This window comes from Schistosoma haematobium, chromosome 4, assembly GCF_000699445.3.
Source record: "Schistosoma haematobium chromosome 4, whole genome shotgun sequence".
NCBI lineage: Eukaryota > Metazoa > Platyhelminthes > Trematoda > Strigeidida > Schistosomatidae > Schistosoma > Schistosoma haematobium.
Window position 1 is genome coordinate 46,364,581 of NC_067199.1, and position 21,131 is coordinate 46,385,711.

General features: G+C 32.6%; 1 protein-coding gene across 2 annotated transcripts; it reads left to right on the forward strand.

Annotated features, from left to right (window-relative positions):
* Positions 1-1,298: 1,298 nt before the first annotated feature.
* Positions 1,299-20,568, forward strand: PLS1_2 (phospholipid scramblase 1; the record flags this gene model as incomplete). Of its 2 annotated transcripts, XM_012943373.3 has the most annotated exons (4): positions 1,614-1,895; positions 6,642-6,911; positions 13,148-14,107; positions 19,139-20,568. In XM_012943373.3, 4 exons carry the CDS (start codon positions 1,614-1,616, stop codon positions 19,580-19,582), a joined length of 1,956 nt encoding a protein of 651 aa, XP_012798827.1. In that variant the 3' UTR covers positions 19,583-20,568. The 2 variants fall into 2 exon arrangements, with proteins under 2 accessions (XP_051067170.1, XP_012798827.1); XM_051216567.1 differs by lacking the exons at positions 13,148-14,107; positions 19,139-20,568 and adding an exon at positions 10,960-11,935 and having other exon boundaries at positions 1,299-1,895.
* Between the last annotated feature and the right edge of the window lie 563 nt (positions 20,569-21,131).

The following is a 21,131-nucleotide window of genomic DNA, read 5'->3' on the forward strand; positions in this document are numbered from 1 at the left end:
TTTGTCGGATTGTAGACTAAAAATCGTATAAATAAAATTTACATAAGTATGAAGCCATATATATCTGAAAGGGAACACAGAATACAATGGATAGATCGGAATCAATTACAAGATTTGAACTTCACAGATGACATGGCCCTACTATCTCATACACACTAACAAATGCAGATAAAGACAACTAGTGTAGCAGCAGACTATGCGTTAGTAGCCCTCAACATACACAAGGGAAAAACCATGATCCTCAAAGACAACGTGGAGAATACTTAATGAAGAAACTCTGGAAGAGGTGGGAACGTCCACGTACCTGGTCTGCAGTATTATTGATGATCGACAAGGCAATGACCGAATTCCTACCGTTGTACAACATATGGAACTCAAAACAAATGTCAACCAATATCAATGTCATAATCTTCAATAAGAACATCAAAACAGTTCTACTATGTGGAGCTGAAACTTAGAGAACTAACACAAACCTACTCAATAATGTACAAATATTTCGAAAGAATTGTCTACTGAATATTCGTTGACTGGATAACATAAGCGACATTCTACTGTGGGAGAGAAGAAACCACGTTCCAGCTGAGGAGGAAACTAGTTTAAGTCGTTGGAGGTGGATATGACACACCTTTGTGAAATCAACAAACTGTATGACGATGCAAGCGTTAACTAGGAATCCTGAAAGGAAACTGATAAGTGAAAGACCATAGAACACAATGCATCGAGAATCGTAATCAGACATGAAAAGGATGAATAAGAATTGGAATTAATTAAAAACGATTGCTCAGGTCAGTGTTGTATGGAGAATTCTGTTGAACGGAATATTCTGCTCCATCAGAGGTAACAGGTGTAATTAATGGAGCCATATGAAGAATAAAACGCGATTCATCAATGCCTAAGTTATCTGTAAATCAAGCAAATAATATTGAGTGTGGTTTTTTTTCATTTGTCTATCGTATCACTATAGATTCCCCTAGAAATTACTCATTTCTGATACCATTTTCATAGTAAATAATCTTTCTTTCTGTTGTTGTTGTTGATTTATCTAACATACTTGTTTAAACAGAATCATTGCCAATTAAATAAACTCGATTCCGGTAACCATCTGATTAGCCACAGCAACTATAATAGACTACTTAAGTATAAAATAACTGAAATACACGCACACGCACACACGCACACATGCACATGTACACACATACACACACACACACTCAGATGATTAGAAATGTACTAACACTAATGATTGTTAGTAAGTAATTTACTTATCAAAGTGTTAACTATACACACATATTTACTATTCAAGTATTTGTTATACAGACATGCCTACTCATATTGGATACACTCAATGTAGTTCATGATATCTAATTATATTGATAATGTATATCTACATTTCTATATTAGATTTATACAATAAATGAATGTTACATACCTAATGTAGGTTGATTATCATATGATTATTAGAATCTGATGATTTGTTTGTTATTTTGTTTGGAATTCATTTTATGTATATAAATCAAATCACAAATTCTTGAAACATTCTATACATCGTCTAACTTTAGTTCTTCAATTCTTCTTCAATTCATTCAACACTTCAATACTTCAATCCTTTGACAATGTCAATAAATCAATTAACTCAAGAACAATGGGATGATCTATTTCATAAATATAAATCATTACGTGAATCTAATAATATTGCATGGGATGATATAAAAAGTGCATTAGAACTTGTTGGTGTCTCTTTAGCTGGTCATGAAATAAGAGATTTATTAGGACAACAAAGAAATTGGCTTAATCCAGATGAATTTCATGAATTATATAAAAAAGCTAAAGATATGAAAGATACAACAAAAGCTATTAGTAAAGCATTATTATTAAAACATGCTGAAGATGTAAAGGTATGTTCTATTCTTTATATATATAATCCGTTGTTAGCGTTATCATTTGAAGATGAACTATATAATCTTGAATAGAAAGTGACAGATAAATGTTTAAGGATCTAATCTATCACCTAACTTAACCATTCCTATGAATCTGGTGTTTATCTTGTTGTGCTAATGTGGTATGGCAAACCTGGACCGATGCATATATGTGCCTGGTCTTATGTTGTAGCTGACTGACTGACTTTTAAAGAACATAACTAACGTGTATTCTACCCGTTGACTTACTTCCATGCCTTGGAAGTGATCGTTTTTAATACGGAATATACTCCAGATAAGGTTTAAAGAATTGAGAGAAAAGTAGTTCTATCCTTGAACATTTCAATAATTTTAACTACTCAACTAACTAAATGATAATCAAGAATTGTCATGATTATTATCTCCGTAATAGGAGATTTCATATAGGTCGATTCATGATAAATAAACTGAGTGATCCATTGTAAACAAACGGTAATGAGAATACAAAGCGAATGATTCTATTCTTAAGATATATCTTTTGTAACTATGGTATGAATTAACTTTGATAGTGAATTCTTATATTCGTATTGTTTGACATAGAAAATGATTAGTACAGTATAGAATTCTCAGCACAAAGTATTTCAGCACGTTTCCCATTTTGTTACTTCTTTGTCGATCTTGACGATAACATATTGAAGCAATTAGTACCTTTGATAAATTTCGATCATGTAATAAGAAGACGAAGATTATCAGAACTATGTGATGATATATTAGCGCAATACACTTCGAACAATCTGATCACACATAAGATACTTGTTAAGAACATCTATACATAAAAATAAAAGGTCAACTAGACTGGGAACGGGGTAAGAGGAGATAAGGATAATGATAAGAGTAATAATAATAATATGAACACAATTCGAAACCTAATCACTCTGGATAATCAGTCAATATTACCAGGGTAGGTTTAAGGTAAGAACAAGCTGATTATGAACACACAAAGGAAGTTTGAATTTTCGTATGGCTAAGGCTTCAATAAACCTTAGTCTACGCTCTTTTACACTTTTATACAACACTACAAAAGCTGGATTTAGATCAATCTTGTGACCTGTTTCAATTATATGTTTAGCAATAGAGGATGGATGGATGGATGTTTATCCTCAGCTCTTATCGGGTCATTTGATTGTATTTGTTTCTGCAGCCATTGGGTACATGTTCACTCATCCTAATGTTAAGATCACGATTGCTCCTCCTTATGTATGTGTGAACACACACACACATTTAAATTGGTAAATACAATGGGATGTGACACAATCGTTTACATGTCTTTTAGGTTTTGAATGAAACATCCACCTTGTCCTTTCTTTGATAATGAGCTTTGCTGCGCAATAACATACTGATTGATCGCTAGTTAGACGTTAGCATTTCAGTCCGTCGACATCTAAATAATGTACAGTTATTTTTTGCTGCCTATTTTCAATTACCACGATATTTCTGACTGTACTCTTTGATAACTTATACAACAAAACATTGTAAACATTTTCACATACGTATCTGAATAGGTTCTGTGATAAATAGCCGTAATGATATAACTTGTTAAAATATCTAGATAGATAACAAGAATAGGTAGCCCAGATATTCAAGCAGGTTGCCAATTCTTTTCGCTTTATAATAGCATGAAGCGACAAATTTATATGAATATTCTTCTACATTTCTATGAATAATTTAACACAAATCAAACACTGAGTATGTAGAAGATCCTGTTTGTGTAGATTAGATTGGGAATCATCTCAGCGATTGTCATTCAAATGATGGAATCTAACATCAAAATAACTTAAATTCAAATCGTTGAGATTATTTCAAAGATATAAGGAATATATGGTGTTAAAATGAATAATAAATCTATCGTTTAGATCAATAGAAGGTACTATAGAGTTCATCTTAATATATCTATATACGTTGCTTTTGGCAGATTGGACTGTGGTGCGCGCTACTTATATTGACATGAGTAGTATATAACGCGAGTCAGGAATATCATGTCTGGCAGCAGAAGATTGGGATTATTATATTGACTAAGTTTAATACATAATTAAAAGTTTCTATCAATTTGTTTATGTTGATGTTTGTACATTTTAATTTGTGTTCAGTTCAATGAAATCTGTCAATTAGAAAGTTCTATTGTATACTTCATTCAACATCTTCAGTTATTACTACTTGTTAGTAGTTTTAAGTAAACTTATTTAATACAATTTTTATTGCATGGTCAACTTATTTAATATGATGATGATCCGTATAAATATTCATGTAGTCTTGGCAACTTAAAATATTCACAATCTAGAATTTATAAACAAACCAATCAGATTTCAAGAAGTAGATCTTGGATTTTGGCTCGAAATTCATTCATTCATTCATTTGGTTAAATACCATTTTGACATTTTAGTTGATGTTAATTCGTAATGAAAACATGAAGTCTAATTCCTAACCTTAACATTCAATTGTGAATCTTAATCTTAATTTCTCATATAACCCTTATACAACTGTAATAACTAGGTGAACATTCCAATATCATTTTAACATTACTCTATGGTTATCAATAAATGATACTTTGACCTTGTCAACTTTAAGTTATGCAATAAGAAAAAGACTTATGCCAATTATATGAGTAAAAATGTGAATAAACAATTGAGAATTTTATGTTTTATATCGGGATCGTGGATGCGCACTGCTGAGGAGACCCATACTAGGACGAGACGGCCGTCCAGTGCTTCCAGGTTTTCTATGATGGTCTAGCTTCAATTGACTCATGATTTCAACTTATATAACTTTTATCCAAATGAAAAATAGGTAACAAATGAATGAGTGAATATATTCAAAGTCTTGATATAGATGTAGATGTGAATAGGGAATAGTTTTCTTCTCTCTACCAGAGTTAGGTCAGTTAGCCTATCGCACCAAGGTCTTAACCCGGATTAGATAAGTATCCTCAGCACCAAAAGTGGGTAAACAGTCCAAGGACATAACAGATATATATACATATATCATTAGGAAATTAAGTGTATACTTTGTATATGATAAAATAAATGGATTACATGGTGTTGTAATAGAACATAGTTTTTGAACAAATGGTTCCAATGAACATTTAGAAAGTTCTGGTATATATTCAATAGAATTCGAGGAACTAATTTAGATAGGTCATGTTTGAATCGTCAATAAAGTTATACCTTTCCATATATATATTCAATAAATGTCAACAATAACACATCTAGTATGAGAATAATCATATATTGCTGAAAGATAATCATTACATTCAATGAAATTTATACATTATCTTAACTATTTCCATTGTCTCGGAATTTGTTGTTTCTTCATTTCCATATCAATCACTCTCTGTCCTTGTAGTCTTCCGTTCGATTTTCTCAACTTTTTGCTGCCAGGTATCCCACATTCGATTGATGATATATCCTACTTATATCTGTCGATATCAATAGCAACCACCATACAAGAACTAAGCCTTTTTAAACTAAATGCAGTCGATTTAGACGGAAAACTTCTCTTTCAGTTTCTTTCATCGAACTAAATTAATTCTCATCACTGTACTAAAGTAATACTTATAACTGAGTCTTAAAGATACATACCTATATATTGTTGCACTATAATTCCAAAGAAATTATCGACATTTCTTATCATTTAAAATAATAAAGTGGAGTTGTCATATTGATCTTACATACTTTAGAACCAGGAAACTTTAAAACAATTATTCAATGTCAATTTAGGGGTTGTAGAGATTGTCAAGTTTTTGATTGAGATCATGAACCGATTGGTGTTAGACCACCATTGAAAACTGGAAGCACTGCGCGGCCGTTTCGTCCTATTGTGGGACTCCTCAGGGGTACGCATCCACGATCCCGCTCGCTATATTCGAACCTAGGGCCTTCAGTCTCGTGCGCGAACGCTTGACCTACTGGACCACTGAGCCGACATCGAATGGTGATAGTGTCTAACATCAACCAATCCACGAAGTTGCGCGACAACCTTCCATTTTACTGAGGTAGACACCTGTTTCTGCCCAACATGGATTAGCTCCACTGGTCACGGCTTCTCACCAGGAGTCCCACAATAGGATGAAATGGCCATCCAGTGCTTCCAGGTTTTCAATGGTGGTCTAACATCAATCGTTTCATGATCTCAATAAAAAAAATTATTCAATGAATTAATCCTGGACAATCGACTTTAATAGAACCTTAAACATTGTCTTCTATTTAATGAATAAAGAACAGAAAACTGTCTACTTTGGGTAAAATAATTACTTACTTATGCCTGTCACCGGCATTCGAGCATAGGCCATCGACTAGGATTCTCCAAACCATTCTGTCCTGGCTCTTCCTTCCTAGTTCTATCCAATTCTTGTTCAATCTTCGCATGTCTGTCTCCATTTCTCGGTGTAATGTGTACTTTGTTCTTCTTCTCCTCCCTTGGACTTGAGGATTCCATGTGAGGGCCTGCTTTGTGACACAGTTGGGTGATTTTCTCAATATGTGTCCTATCCATTTCCAACACTTCTTCCTTATTTCTTCCTCCACTGGAATCTGGTTTAATCTCTCTCACAATAGCTCGTTGCTGATAATGTCTGACCAACGGATCCGAAGTATTTTGCGTAGACAACTGTTAATAAACACAATAAATCCAATAATTGAAATAGTTAATTTATTCATTGATTTTTTTTCTATTTATTTTGGTTTCTTTTAGTCATTTACTGTTGGCAAAAATGATACTGATACTCGACATTCAGTTAGTAAAGCAGAAGAACGAGGTTTTACACTTTGGATCAATAAACGTTTGGGTCATGATGTAGAATTACAAGATGGAATTCTACCAGTTGATCCATCAGTTGATGGTCAATTATATCAACGATGTAAAAATGGAATATTATTGTGTAAACTCGTCAATGTGGCCAGTCCAAATACTATTGATGAACGAAGTATAAATAGAGGACCTAGTTTGAAAAATGTTTTCAATGTAAGTATCTGTATTGTTGCTATTGTTGTTATAATCATCGTCAATATTATGCGATAATTGTACTAGAATAATTATATTTCATTTATTCATGAATATTTGTGAAAATCAGTGCTTACTACACAAATCTGAATCTGAATGAGTCGATCTAAGCTAGATCTCCATTGAAAACCTGAAAGTATTGGACGGCTATGACCATTTGAGTCCGATCTGTGTGGGTTCGAGACAGTTATCCACATCAGACAATGGTTGAAGGGTTGAGCATGACCATGGGTTGATTTAAGTTACACATTAACACCGCTGGATGTCGGTTCAGTGGTCTGGAGTTTAAGCGTTTGTACGTGAGACTAAAGGTCATGGGTTGGAGTCCTATGTATGGGATCGTGGATGAGCACTTCTGAAAAGTGCTAAACTAGGACGAAACGGCGTTCTATGCTATTTCGCACGAGTTCGTTTCACATTAACTGAAATTTAGTGATTTTTATTCGTTAGAATCGATTTACAGAGATAACTTACGTTGATTCTATCATTTTCAGCTGACGGGATTTCAATTAATAGTTTAGAATGAAACTTTATTATTTACAATCCATTGTTTAACCAAAGTTGATTGTTTATATCAGTCAAGTACCATGTTGTGACCCTAAATCTTCTCAATAAAAAAGGTTAAAATTTGATACAATTAAACATTAAGCTAGAACACTCTACTAACATCGTCAGATTGTTTTCAGACTAAAACTTTCTCTATAAGTCCTCAATGAATGAACGTAGCTGCTTGGGGAAGAACTGTGACATTTTCTTTTAAAATTCGATGTCTGTTACTTACATGTAAGTGAGGTATTCCTTGGAACGTATAGCCTAGTGATTGAAGTCGCTTGACGTTCACATCGCTGCTTGATTGATAAAGTTCAGTCAGTACTAAGAATTTGACAGACATTGATTAATGAATTTTTATAAAAATTCTCTTTGCTCCTCAAAAATTATGAAACAAACGTCTGTATATGGTAGAACAACGGCTAAGTGATGAAGGGGTCTGTCTGCCAATCACGAGCTCTCTTGTTCGAGTCCCAAGTTACGTGTTTCACTTTGGGTAGCTAGATAGAATCATTAGCCTTGATACAAAATGTGCCTCTATACTGAGTACACACAACTTTACTAGTTGAGTTTTATCGTTTTCATAAACTCGATTATATCTGTAACACCATCTCTATGGACAAATTTATGATCCAGGAACAAAGAGCTGAAATTGTTTATTATATCTGATTTGTAATCAGAACATATTGACGTGAATGTTTCATACAATTCATTAAACCCAATGTTCAATCAATGTTTTATCTAAACAAATTACATTCATTCATCCACTATCATTTACATAATTCAATAAACACTGTCAAGGTCCCTTTTTTAAACAATGAATGATCTGTTTAGTTCAGTTTATCAGTTACAAGTCATAGTTTGTTAGTGTTGTGTTTTTTTAATCAGATATGAATGTGAACAAGTATAATTCATTAATGAATTAATGGATTTCATTTTAGTTAACTCTTGGTTAAACTGATATTATTCGGTTAACAATCAAGATTACAGACATATATCAATGTTAATACTTTACCCGGATAGTTTATTTTGATTGAAAACCTAAACATTCGTTTACTTTAATGTTAGTTAGAATGAATTTACTATGAATATGTTTTAGGTTCGACTCATTACTAATCAACAACAGTTGTTCAGAACAATTAGTACCATTCATAAAGTATGTACAGACGATTTAGCGGTTGGTTAGATACAGTAGCTTTGTAACTGACCTGATGTGTGTAAGAAATTCAAAGTCTTGGGACTTGGTTATAGCGAATGATTTTGCGGTTTGATTCATTTGGATAGTAGAGTTTTTGATAAGTTTAAATTGTCGATGAGATATTTCACTCATTGAAGTCAGTTACGGCATCAACCGGGACACTAGGGTGTACAATAGACAGAAATTTTTTCCTAATACAGGATTCCTACTGAGTTTGTACTCACGACTTTCTAAGCGATCATGTACAAGATATTCGGTTTTTTCAATAAGTGTTTAACTATTTGATCACTTGATTTGGATCAAATGGTGGTGTGGATTTTTATTTTGAATAAATTTGTGAAATGACATAACGATCATCTTCAGCCAATGATGACAACTGTTTCATTCCTTAGAAGTTAGGATTCCAGATGGTGTTCAAAATCAGTGATTTACACAGTTCAAATTCTTGACAGTTTTTGTCATTGTTACTGTAATTTACAGTCTCAGAAACATGATTCTATATGTCGTCAGATAGTATCAATGTTAGTAAGTTAGTCAGTCGGTAGATTTCTACAGAATTACCGAGATACCATTGTAGTTATCACTGACTATTCTGTTTGAGATTAATTTTATGTCAAATAAGATGATCTGGCTTGAAGTCTACAGGTAATTATTGGGCTGATTATCCAACCAACACGCTATTTAAGTTGATATATGTCTAATTTTCAAAGCTACATTTAACAGTTTCAATGAATGTTATTGAATGATCAATCAGTGTTCAGTTATAACAGAAATAGCTTAGTGATAATATTTCTGATTGTGATATTGAATGAGACAAGGATGAATCCTACAGCAATAAATGAAACCCTTTTACAGATATCTGATATGTGTAAACTAACAAGGAAATTAATGAAAACTAGACTTCTTACTGATTGTATTGAGCTAGGTATTATGTAATTTAAGAGAAGCCTTCAATAGTTCCCAGTAACTTCATTTTAAATGAACTTCAAATATTATTATTATAACATGAACGTGTATTAAGAAATTCATTAAGCGATTATTTCAGAAAAGGGTTTTTGTAGATATTACGGTAATTTCAATAGTTAAGATCATGAGTCAATTAAAGCGTTAGCAATCAAACGTTTAAAACCAGATCTATGTATACAAAAAGAGACAGTAATAAATCTTTCTTTACCCTGGTAACAATAACCCCCACTCTTTCTATTAATTTGCTCCTATTTATTTATTTATTTATTGCGTCATTATTGTAACTCTTTCTGAAATATAAATTACATCATACATAAATGATTGATTTCAATTCATATCTTTCATTATTATCCATTAATCTATTTTCATGAGTTCTAATCACTATTTCAATGTTCTGGAACTTTCCCTCTCAAACTTTATTTATTTATTCGAATCAAACATTTTATGAGCTCATTAACTCTATCTGAATATTCGCTACATCATCATACACATGTATTGATCCTTCATCACATTCTTATATATAAATATGTCAATATCTGTATTAATGTTGAATTTTAAATAATTTAGGTTGTAAGCAGCTGATGAGAACCTAACGAAATAAAATGAATTCATATTATTCTGCACCAATTTTTGTTCTTGCTCTCTTTAAAGCTAGACCACCATGAAAAACCTGGAAATACTGGATGGCTGTTTCGTCCTTAAGTAGGATTCTTCAACAGTGCTCATTCACGATTTCGCCTCGCGAGATTTGAACCCAGGACTTATCAGTCTTGCGCTTCGAGGTTTTTCCATGGTGGTCTCGCTTCAACTAACTCATGATCTCAACTATTGAGGTTGTTTATTTTTTCATTTATTAAATAATTATCTTTAAAATAGAATTTTGTGAATATTATAGTAATTTTTTTAATAATTGAATTTATGAGTTGATCTAAACTAAATCACTATGAAAAGCATCAAAGTACTAGCTAACTGTTTTGTCTCTAGTATGAAACTCCTCAACAATGTGCATGCTAGATTATCTGTTTGTGTTGGGGATGTTAGATCTCCAGAACTCACTTGAAAAAGGACCTAATTTTGTAATTTTATTTAGAAAATTTGAATTTCTTTATGTTCGCACCAAAAGCGCTTTTGTCATCTTCATATCGTATTTCCCACTTGAGAAATATCTTAAATGTTATTGGTCCGTTGTGTCTTTTAGTATGCTATTTGGTAATTCTTCCCAAGGACGGTTTTGCACTGTATATATACGTTTTGAATTGTGTTTGTTGTTATCGCTCGTTTCTGGTTGTTTTGTAGAATATACTTCCCCATTCCAAGCTTGAACAATTCCCTCTAGTTAGCGGGGCTGGGATACATCGATAGTTAGCTTACTGGTCTTTTGGTCACCGAGTCTTGTTTTCTCGTTCGCAGATTCAGTGAACTCGTGATAGCTTCAACCCCAGCAGTTTCATACTCATTCATTTAATCATTCATTTACTAAATAATTCATTTTATTCAAGAATACTTTTTGTATTCAGTATTATATACACATTAAACATACACACTTGACTGTCACTTATTCATTTCTATCGAGATATTCTTCTTTTATTGTGTATCTGTAATGTGTTATGAGTTGATCAATTACAGATTTAGTAAAGCATCATAAAAATGTGATTGTTACCAAATAATGGAAGTGTGCTGAATAATAATAATAATAATTATTATTATTGATTAGTTGGTTAAATTAGTTATCATATCATACTTATGGTGACAATTACTGTGAATTTACTATTACTCTTATAGTGACACAAATGAAAGAGAACACGTACAATACAGATACATATGACATAGTTACACTTATATATGAATCAATAACTCTAAGAATGTATCTTATGTGTATATATATATTTGTATATGTAAATGACTTGTCAACAGAGTAATGTGAAAATACACTACAAATAACTTAGTTTATATCATGAATGACACTAATATAAATATGATATGATAATCATGATAAAATTAATGAAATAATTATCATAGTTTGTTTATGATAGAAATACATCAATGAAGAAAAAGAAGAAGAAGAAGAAAATAGTAGAGAATGTATGAATGAGAAAAGCCAAGTTATTTTGTATCATTTCTGTAATACCATTTAAGTAATCTCATTAAAATAAACTCGTTGCTATGCATAGATATATCTATAGTTTGTGTCTATGTGTGAACATTGTTCCTAATCAATAATTAAAGGTCAATATTAAAGAATTTCATAATAAATAACATAAAAAAATAGTAATCTAAATGAAATAATCTTAAAATCTTTACATTATATTGAATGTTAGATGTGTAGAGATAGAAGGAATCGTCCGGTAACAACACAGATCATCTATTATATAAGATAATTTGATAGGTAGATACAACAAAATAGATAACATTTTCATAACATTGATGTATAACACTTTAGAGCTATTTAGAAGTGAAAGATAGAATATGAATATATAGAATATGAATTCTAGATAATATAATGAGTAAAGATAAATAGTGGCTAGCAGTGGTATCCAATAAACGTGTTTCGTCCTATCAGGACTAAGTAGATAAAACGATAGCATCTAAAGCGAACGATATTGAGTTTGAGTCCTGGAAGGAACATCAACTATAGGATGTAGGCATATCCAACTGATAAGTCCCAAATAAGACGAAACGCGAGTCAAACTCGATTCCATTACTAGCCACTAACCATCTTTCCTTATAATGCTTGTAAATTAAGGCAATATCGAGGCAATACGCACAGTATACACATATGCCAATGAGAGATTGATCATTTTCAGCCTTTAAACATCAACGGGAATATTCAAGTAACCAATACCAAATGACTTGACTAACTTGCTTAACCTAATATGAAATAATTTATGGTATGAAGGATACACCTAATGTTTAATTACAAAATGAAGAGAGCTTATCAAAAACGTTTCCTTGAACTAATAAGCGTGACCAGTAAAGCTAATCCGTGTCAGCTAGAGATAGGTATCTACCTAAGTAAAATGGAAGATGGTCACGCGATTTCGTGAATTGGTTGAGGTTAGACATCAACACGGTTGGACGCGGGCCGGCTCAGTGGTCTAGAGGTTAAGCGTTCACGCGCAAGACCGAAGGCTCATGGTTCGAATCTCATGGGGTGGTATCGTGCATGTGCACTGCTGAGGAGTCCCGCAATGGGACGAAACAGCCGTTCACTGCTTCCAGGTTTTCAATAGTGTTCTAACATCAAACCGGTTCATGATCTCAATCAAAAACATAATAATCTTTACAACCTCATACTGATACGTTTTTAAAATTTCAACATTAGTTTATCATATTGTGAGCGTATTCTTCATTCAGCTCCATGATGTCAATCTCACTTTCTGTATCAGTATGTATAGATAACTCAAAGAGTGGAATCGAGTTCACATATTAGATCATTCTAATCTGTTAGTGCATTTGTTCTTTTTATCTTTATTTTAACTATTAGGTTCATGAAAATCTTACACTGGCTGTTAATTCAGCTGCTTCTATTGGATGTTGTGTAGTAAATACTGGTCCAGAGGATATTATGCAAGGTAAACGACATATTGTTCTAGGATTAATTTGGCAATTAATTCGTCGTGGATTAATCGATACAATTACATTGAACAGACATAAAGAATTAATAGCTTTATTACATGATGGAGAAACTGCTGAAGATTTATCTACATTAAAACCAGAAGAATTATTAATGCGTTGGGTTAATTATCATTTACATCGAGCTGGTTGTGATAGACGTATAACAAATTTCAATTCTGATTTAGCTGATTCAGTTGTATATGCTCATTTAATGGAACAAATTGTTCCCATAGATAAACGTTGTAAATTAATGTCTGCTAGTGAAATTTTAAGTTCAACTAGTCGTCAAGAAAGAGCAATGAATGTATTGAATAATAATGAAACATTGGGTACACCATTTACACTTTCACCAGAAGATATTTATTTAGCCGGAGAAAAGAATAATGATAATCGTGATCGTTTAAATTTAGCATTTCTTGCTACATTATTCAATATGTATCCAGGTTTAGATGCACGTCGTGATGATTTTATAGTAGAAGGTGAAACATTAGAAGAAAGAACTTATAGAAATTGGATTAATTCACTTGGTGTTAAACCATATGTAACTCATTTATATACTGATCTTAGTAATGGATTAGTATTATTACAATTATTTGAAAAAATTAAACCTGGTTCAGTGGATTGGTCATTAGTGGATCAAGATTTTGATCCTAAACGTCGTTTATTTCAAGAAACAGGCAATTGTAATTTAGTTATTGATTCAGCTCAATCAATGAATATACGTTTTGTTAATGTCAGTGGTAAAGATATACAAAAACGTGATCGTAAATTAGTATTGGGCGTGTGTTTCACATTGATGCAAGCGTATATATTTAAATTACTTCATGAAGTAAGTTTTATGATTCATTTATATGTTAAGTTTATTATTTAATGACTTAAAATGATATTGAGATTGGATTTCTTCAAATCTACCCCTATACTAGGTGAAATGAACAGTCTAGGTAGCCTGTGGTTGAGTTTACACGGTGCATTTCTTAACCATCTCAGTGGATGAAGATTTATAATTCACGTTGTATCTTTTGTCTAATTTCAGCGTCCCTTACTTTACCGTTACACGTAGTTTATACTATTATAAATCATAGTTTACACTCATACAGTAAGTTTCAATTCAGTAAAATATTAACAATGAAACCAACTTAATCCTAGAGAATTACCATCTATATATACATTTCATTAATCGATAGTCTTAATAATATATATTTATCCAACTAACTAATCAGTCAGTCAGTTACAACGTAGGATCAGGGGTATATATCCATCGGTCCAACTTGTCAAACCTCATCAGTATAATAAGATGAACAACAAACTCATAGAAGTAGTCACTTCCATGGTAGTAATGTATAAAAGAAAGATTGTGTATGAGGATATAATACAGGAAGAAAGAATTAGTTGGTAAAAAGAAAGGTAGAAATCAATCTCAATCTCACGGTTTAAGGGAAGACAAATAGTGTATATACCTACGCCATTGTGATTGATTCTGAGTCATGTCACCCAGTGTCTCCAACCATTGATAACGATAGTCACACGGACCCCAAACAAGTAGTCTGCATCTACCAACATGGCTCAGACTAGAAGTTAGTAACTTCAAGGGCTGATGTCACGCTTCGATCTGGCTGCCCTCAACTTACTTCTAACTATCCTCAACACTAGTCAGCATTGCGTGTCGTGGTAACCGGTGTTCAGGCTTACATAACACTTGGCCCAATCATCCTAGTGTGTGAAGAATCACAACATTAGCAACTAATTCACCATTATTCCCTAATACCCAGATTCCAACCTCACTATTACATACCCGGTGACAATAAAGATTAAATGGTCAAATAACAAGTTTTATGAATTTTCATCGAAACTTCAACGAACAGTTTGGCTTCAAGTGTGTTAGAAACATTAAAAATGTAATTTTATGTATAATTCTGAACTATTTAAACTAAACTCTTCATTGAAAGATCCAACCATCATTAGGTAACCAATTAATTGTTTCCAATAATCTAAAACTGATGTTTAGTCGTAGCTTTAGTCACCTCACAGTTAAACAAGATCAAACATGATTCTTTACTATTCAATTATTTATTCATGTTCATAGATTGATTCTGTCGATAGTATCAATATAAGCCATTTGATATGAAATAAAATCACAATATGAAGTACCATACTGTGTACGTTAATCAATATTGAATTTGAATGATTAGAGTTAATGTGTTTCACATATATTGTAAGGCAAATGTATTGATAACTGATCAATCAAAGTACTTCCCAGAAACTATTATCGATTATTTAATCTAATCTATTTAAGTCAACAATGCTTACTCCATAACATCAACGGGTCAAATCTACAGTTTATCAAGACGATTGACCACCATCAACTGTATGTTGGTGGAAGAGATAATAAGAATTGGCATGTTGTTTAAACTAAGAAATATCTAGTTTACAAGTTTACTCATGCTTTTACAAAGAACAAATAAATGATAACTCTGCCAAAAAAAAAGATTTGCTACATAGAATTCATCTTTCTTTAGTGAAAATAAAAACAAAAGAAACAGATTGAATTCTATTCATATGGTATTGTTTATTTGAATGTTCCCATTGATGTTTTAGAGCTGAAAATGACCAGTCTCGTATTAGCATATGTGTATACAGTGTGTGTATTGCCTCGATATTGCTTTAAGTCATAAGCACTCTAGAACTCGAACCCAGTGCTATAGCGTTATCCATTTAGCTACTGAGTCATGATAGTTACTTGCTTGTGCAATGGGGTAAAGTTTTAAATCAATCGGTTTTGTTTACTTGAATCTTCTCATTGTTGTGGCTATCAAAACTCAGTAGCTAAGTGGATAACACGATGGCGTTTAAAGCGAATGGTACTGGGTTCGTTTCCCAGAGTGAACATTAACTCTGAAATGCCGTACATCCAGCTCATTAATCCCAAACTGGACGAAACGCGAGGCAAACTGGATTCTACTACTGGCCACTGGCCATATTTGCTTAAGCTGAATTATATTTATCAATGTCCATACTAAAAACATGAATGCTTTGAAAATTATGTAAACAGAATGATGAAAAAATACGGAGAATATGTCTTAATGTCTGCTGAAAGTTTGAATAAACAATGTGGTTACGAGATGGAAAGAAGATAAATGATATTTGAAATATATTTCAAGGCATACTGAAGATTTCATTTAGCTTCAAAGTATATAATGATGGTATCACTAAATTCAGACGTAAATGACACACACGCGAGTGAGATCGTGGTTGCGCACCGCTGAAGAGTTCCACAACAGGACGAAACGACCGTCCAGTGCTTCCAGGTTTTCAATAGTGGTCTAGTGTCAATCGGTTCATGATCTCAATCAAAAAAACTTAATAATCTCCACACACACTTAATCAATAACAGTGAAATTCAAGTACTTCAAAGAGATTTTTTTCATATATGAACTTAATTAATGTAAATAGACTTAATGGAATTCATTTAATTAATAATCGATAAATTCCTTGTTGATTTCTATCTCAAACGTTACCATAATTAATGATGATAAGTATTGTTACTGGTTATGTACCTTGACAATTATTTGTCTTCTAGTGTCATTTAGTTTTATATAATAACCGCTATAAATAACTCAGACTATAACTTAGGCTTTGGTGTCACATAATTTAATTTGGACAGTGTGTGCTACTGTCGATAGATATAAGTAATATGTATCATCAATCAAAAGTGAAATATCTGGCGGTAGAAGGTTAAGAAAATCGAAGAGAAGAGACTAAGAACAGTGAATGGTTGATGTGGAAACGAAGGAACAGTGAAGTCTAAGATGATTAATTGACATTTTGCAAATGAAGTATTTACTGTATGGTTCACAGACTTTAATAAAACATTCTGTAATATTTTATGTTCAAATACATTCAACTGTCTCCACTTGTGTTCTTGTTCATTACAATAGTACACACTGAATTACTACTTCACTATCATCATATTATGAAACCTAATAACATACAAGTAGAACTTGACAACGGTTTGGTAAATATTTGTTTGTGTTTTTGGCCCTATGTTTGATTGCTAAATAAACAACTACAGTTTACTTAGGTGAATAATGTGTTAATTGATAAATGAAGTTATGGAACCCATGTAAATTCAATGCCTACGTTTAAATGTGTTGATATGTAGATTACGTAGTGAATTTATGTGACTCATATCAACAAATACCATGTATATAATAACTCATGTATTTGAATACAAGCTAATAAGTGATCAATAAATATGAATAAACACCTTCTGGAGAATACACGAATGCTAAGGTTACCTTTCATGGTACAATGATATAACTCCAGTTAGATCACTCTGGTTTGCAGCGTATGACATCACTGACACGCAGCTATGTATATCGATCATTGATGGATAAGGACATTTTGTGTATCTCGAAAAAAATGTCCAAGATGTGAACAAGCCAAGAAACTACCATCGAAATTACAGTCATCTCCATGGCCAAGTGTAGAAAAGCCATAGTCCCGTGTTAACGTTGATTTTGATGGGCTAATAAACGGTCAAAACTTTCTTACTATCAACGACTCAATTACAAAATGGCCAGAAATTTATTTAATGCCTCGCACCTCATTGACCTTACGAAAAACGGTTCTGAATAGATCTTTCGGGCAGTTTATTTTTCCGGTAACAGTAATTACAGACAAGGGATCTCACTTCATATCAGAAATCCTCTCAAACCTCCGTTTAAAGAACGCGATTACACACATTCTGTCATCGTCCTACCATCCCAGTCAAAAGGCCTAGCTGAGCGTTGCGTCAATACCTTCAAGTGAGCTCTCATCAAGTCACGAGGGGAGGGCGCAACGGAGGAGGTCATCCAGAATTTCTTGAAGGCACACAAAACAACCTCGAATTCCGCCTCACTTAATGGTGTCTCCTCTGCTGAATCAATGTTCCGAAGGAAGGTTCAGACTTCATCGGATAGAGTGTATTCACGGAGAATAAGACGGGACTATAAACCCAATTAGCAGAGATTTAATGGCGGTTTCCTAATGAGTTACCAGTATTTGTAAGAAACTTACCACATTAGGGATCAACATGGGTAGCAGACGTTATCGTAAGAAGAATAGGTGAAATAATGTACGAATATGATGTTTGAGGTAAGCGCCTGACGCGACATGAAAATGGCATCCTTGGCAGACGATTAAATTCAGACAAAGGACCTCCTAGCTCGAATATGCAACTAGATTATCTGATCGATACAGTCAGCCAAACCCATCAACACTTTCAGCTAAATCCAGTTTGCAGGACTTATTTTTCAGAAGGGAAGGTTATATGGAGAGTTAACCAGAAGTAGCCTAATGAGAAGGTCAATCGATAGCAATCAGAACTGACCCAGAGGTCAAGTGCATTTTATTGAGGTTAAAATGAGTCAATTTCCCAAGGATAGACTAGTATATATATATATATGAATAATTATTTGTGAATTTCATTCAGTAGTTTGATTCACTTTTTCTCTCACTCTTGTGTTTTCGTTGAAGTAGTCAATTGTGGGGGTTATTGCGTAGCATATCATGTATCAGTATCAGATTTTGGGACACTGCACATCACAATAATATAACCATTTAAAACTCATTTTATCCATTATGTTTTATAAGTAGATAAATTAATTTATATTTCACTGATTGAAATCATGAGTCATTTGAAGCTAGACCATCATGGAAAACCTGGAAGCACTGGACGGCCGTTTCGTCCTAGTATGGGACTCCTCAGCAGTGCTCATCCACGATCGCTGCACCCACGAGATTCGAAACAAGGACCTATCAGTCTCTAAAATTTCCACTAAACCCCTTCTGATAATTCATATTTATTTATTTATTTTAGGTTACTCCAGGTGGTATCGATATTCCACATGATGATCGTGATATATTAACATGGGTGAATGGACAAATGAATGAAGCTAAAGCTAAACCAATTCATAGTTTTCGTGATCCAGCATTAGCTACTGGTATACCTATATTACAATTATTAGAACATATTAAACCTAATTCAACAAATAAAGAAATATGGTTAGGTAATAATGTAGACGATGCATCTATACGTCAATATGCTATATCTTGCTGTCATAAAGCTGGTGCTCGTGTATTCACATTACCGGAACATCTTGAAGAATTAAATGGTAAAATGATTTTAACATTATTTGCTTCATTACAATTATTATATTATAATTTAAAACAAAAAGCTGAAAATAAACATAATCGTACGAAAAATACAGAATTAAAATGGTTAAAATTAAATGACGACAATAAAATTAATGGAACTGAATAAGAGAAAAAACCCAAAACAACAAAAAAAACTATTCATCATTGACCTTCAATGACTATTAGTTTCTTTTCTTTTTTTCTTTTTTTCTCTTTTTTTGAACATTCACATGGATATTGTAATTCATATTTATTTTGAAAAAAAGAAGGGGAGGAGGGAAAAAAACTCAGTCTCTTTGTTGCTAACGGTTAAATGAATCAAATTGTTTATAGAAGAAAAAATGTTTTTTTTCATTTTTCTCTAAAAAAAAAGAAAAAATAGAAAAAAAAGAAAACTGAATTGATTTTTGATGGAATATTCATTTTAGTCAAGACATACTTTTTTCTTCTTTTTTTGGGGGGGGGGTTTGGTTACTTAGAGAATTTGTTTAATTGAATGTATCTCATTGTTTAGTAAATGAAATCAAATGAGTTAAATCACTTACTTGTTTGATATGTAACCTTCTTTTGTTTGTTTTTTTTTGTTTTTTGTTTTTTTTTATTCTCTCCAAAAAGTAAAAAACTTCATTTGCATTGTTTTGATAAACTAATTAATCAAATAAATTATATATTTTCATTAAGCAAATGATTCAATGTTTTGAGTATAGAAGTTGTGGAGAATGAGATCATGAATCGATTGATATAAGACCACCATTGAAAACGTGGAACCACTGAAAGATCGTTTCGTTCTATTGTGGGACTGTTTAGTAGTGCGCATTAACGATCCTGCTCACGCGATTCGAACCCAGAGCTTTCACTCTGGCGTGCGAATACTTGACCTACTGGACCACTGAGCCGGCATCCAATGGTGTTTCATGCAATTAGTTCCCTTTATGAATTTAAATAAACCCAGAACAAATACTGATGCAGAATAATGTGAATTCATTATATTTCGTGGTTTCTCATCAGCTGATTATGACCACTGATATGTATTAGAATGTTACATTGAGATAAGAAATAGTTTGGGACAATTGACATGTGTCAATGTAAAAGACTGGAATGACAAAAGGTTATCAATGATAACTATATATATATATATATATATATAGATATATATATATATATATATATATATATATATATATATATATATATATATATATAGATAGATAGATAGATAGATAGATAGATAGATAGATAGATAGATATAGATATAGATATATAGATATTAAGGATGGCTGATGTAATAGTGGAGTTCGGAGACAGATAAGGTAAATTATGTGATAATTATAAAGGTAATAAAGAATTTATGGAGTTAAAAAATTGATAAGTTAGGTTACGTAGTAACTGAATAGAGAATCAAGTGAGCGGAAATGTGTAAGTGAAAGGGTGGTTTAAGAATTCGGTAATGGGAGAGGAATAAAAACTAATAACGAAAAAAAACACGCACAAAAATGGGATTACCAGGATAGTAATAACTTTATGACTGTCTCTTTTTGAATACATACACTCGATTGAATCGGGCCATACAATTGAGTTCAATGGCACGAGAATCATTCAAAAAGGCTTTAATTCTTACAAAGAACGACTAACAGCCGAAGCCCTACATATATGGGCTAATTCATACAGTATTAATA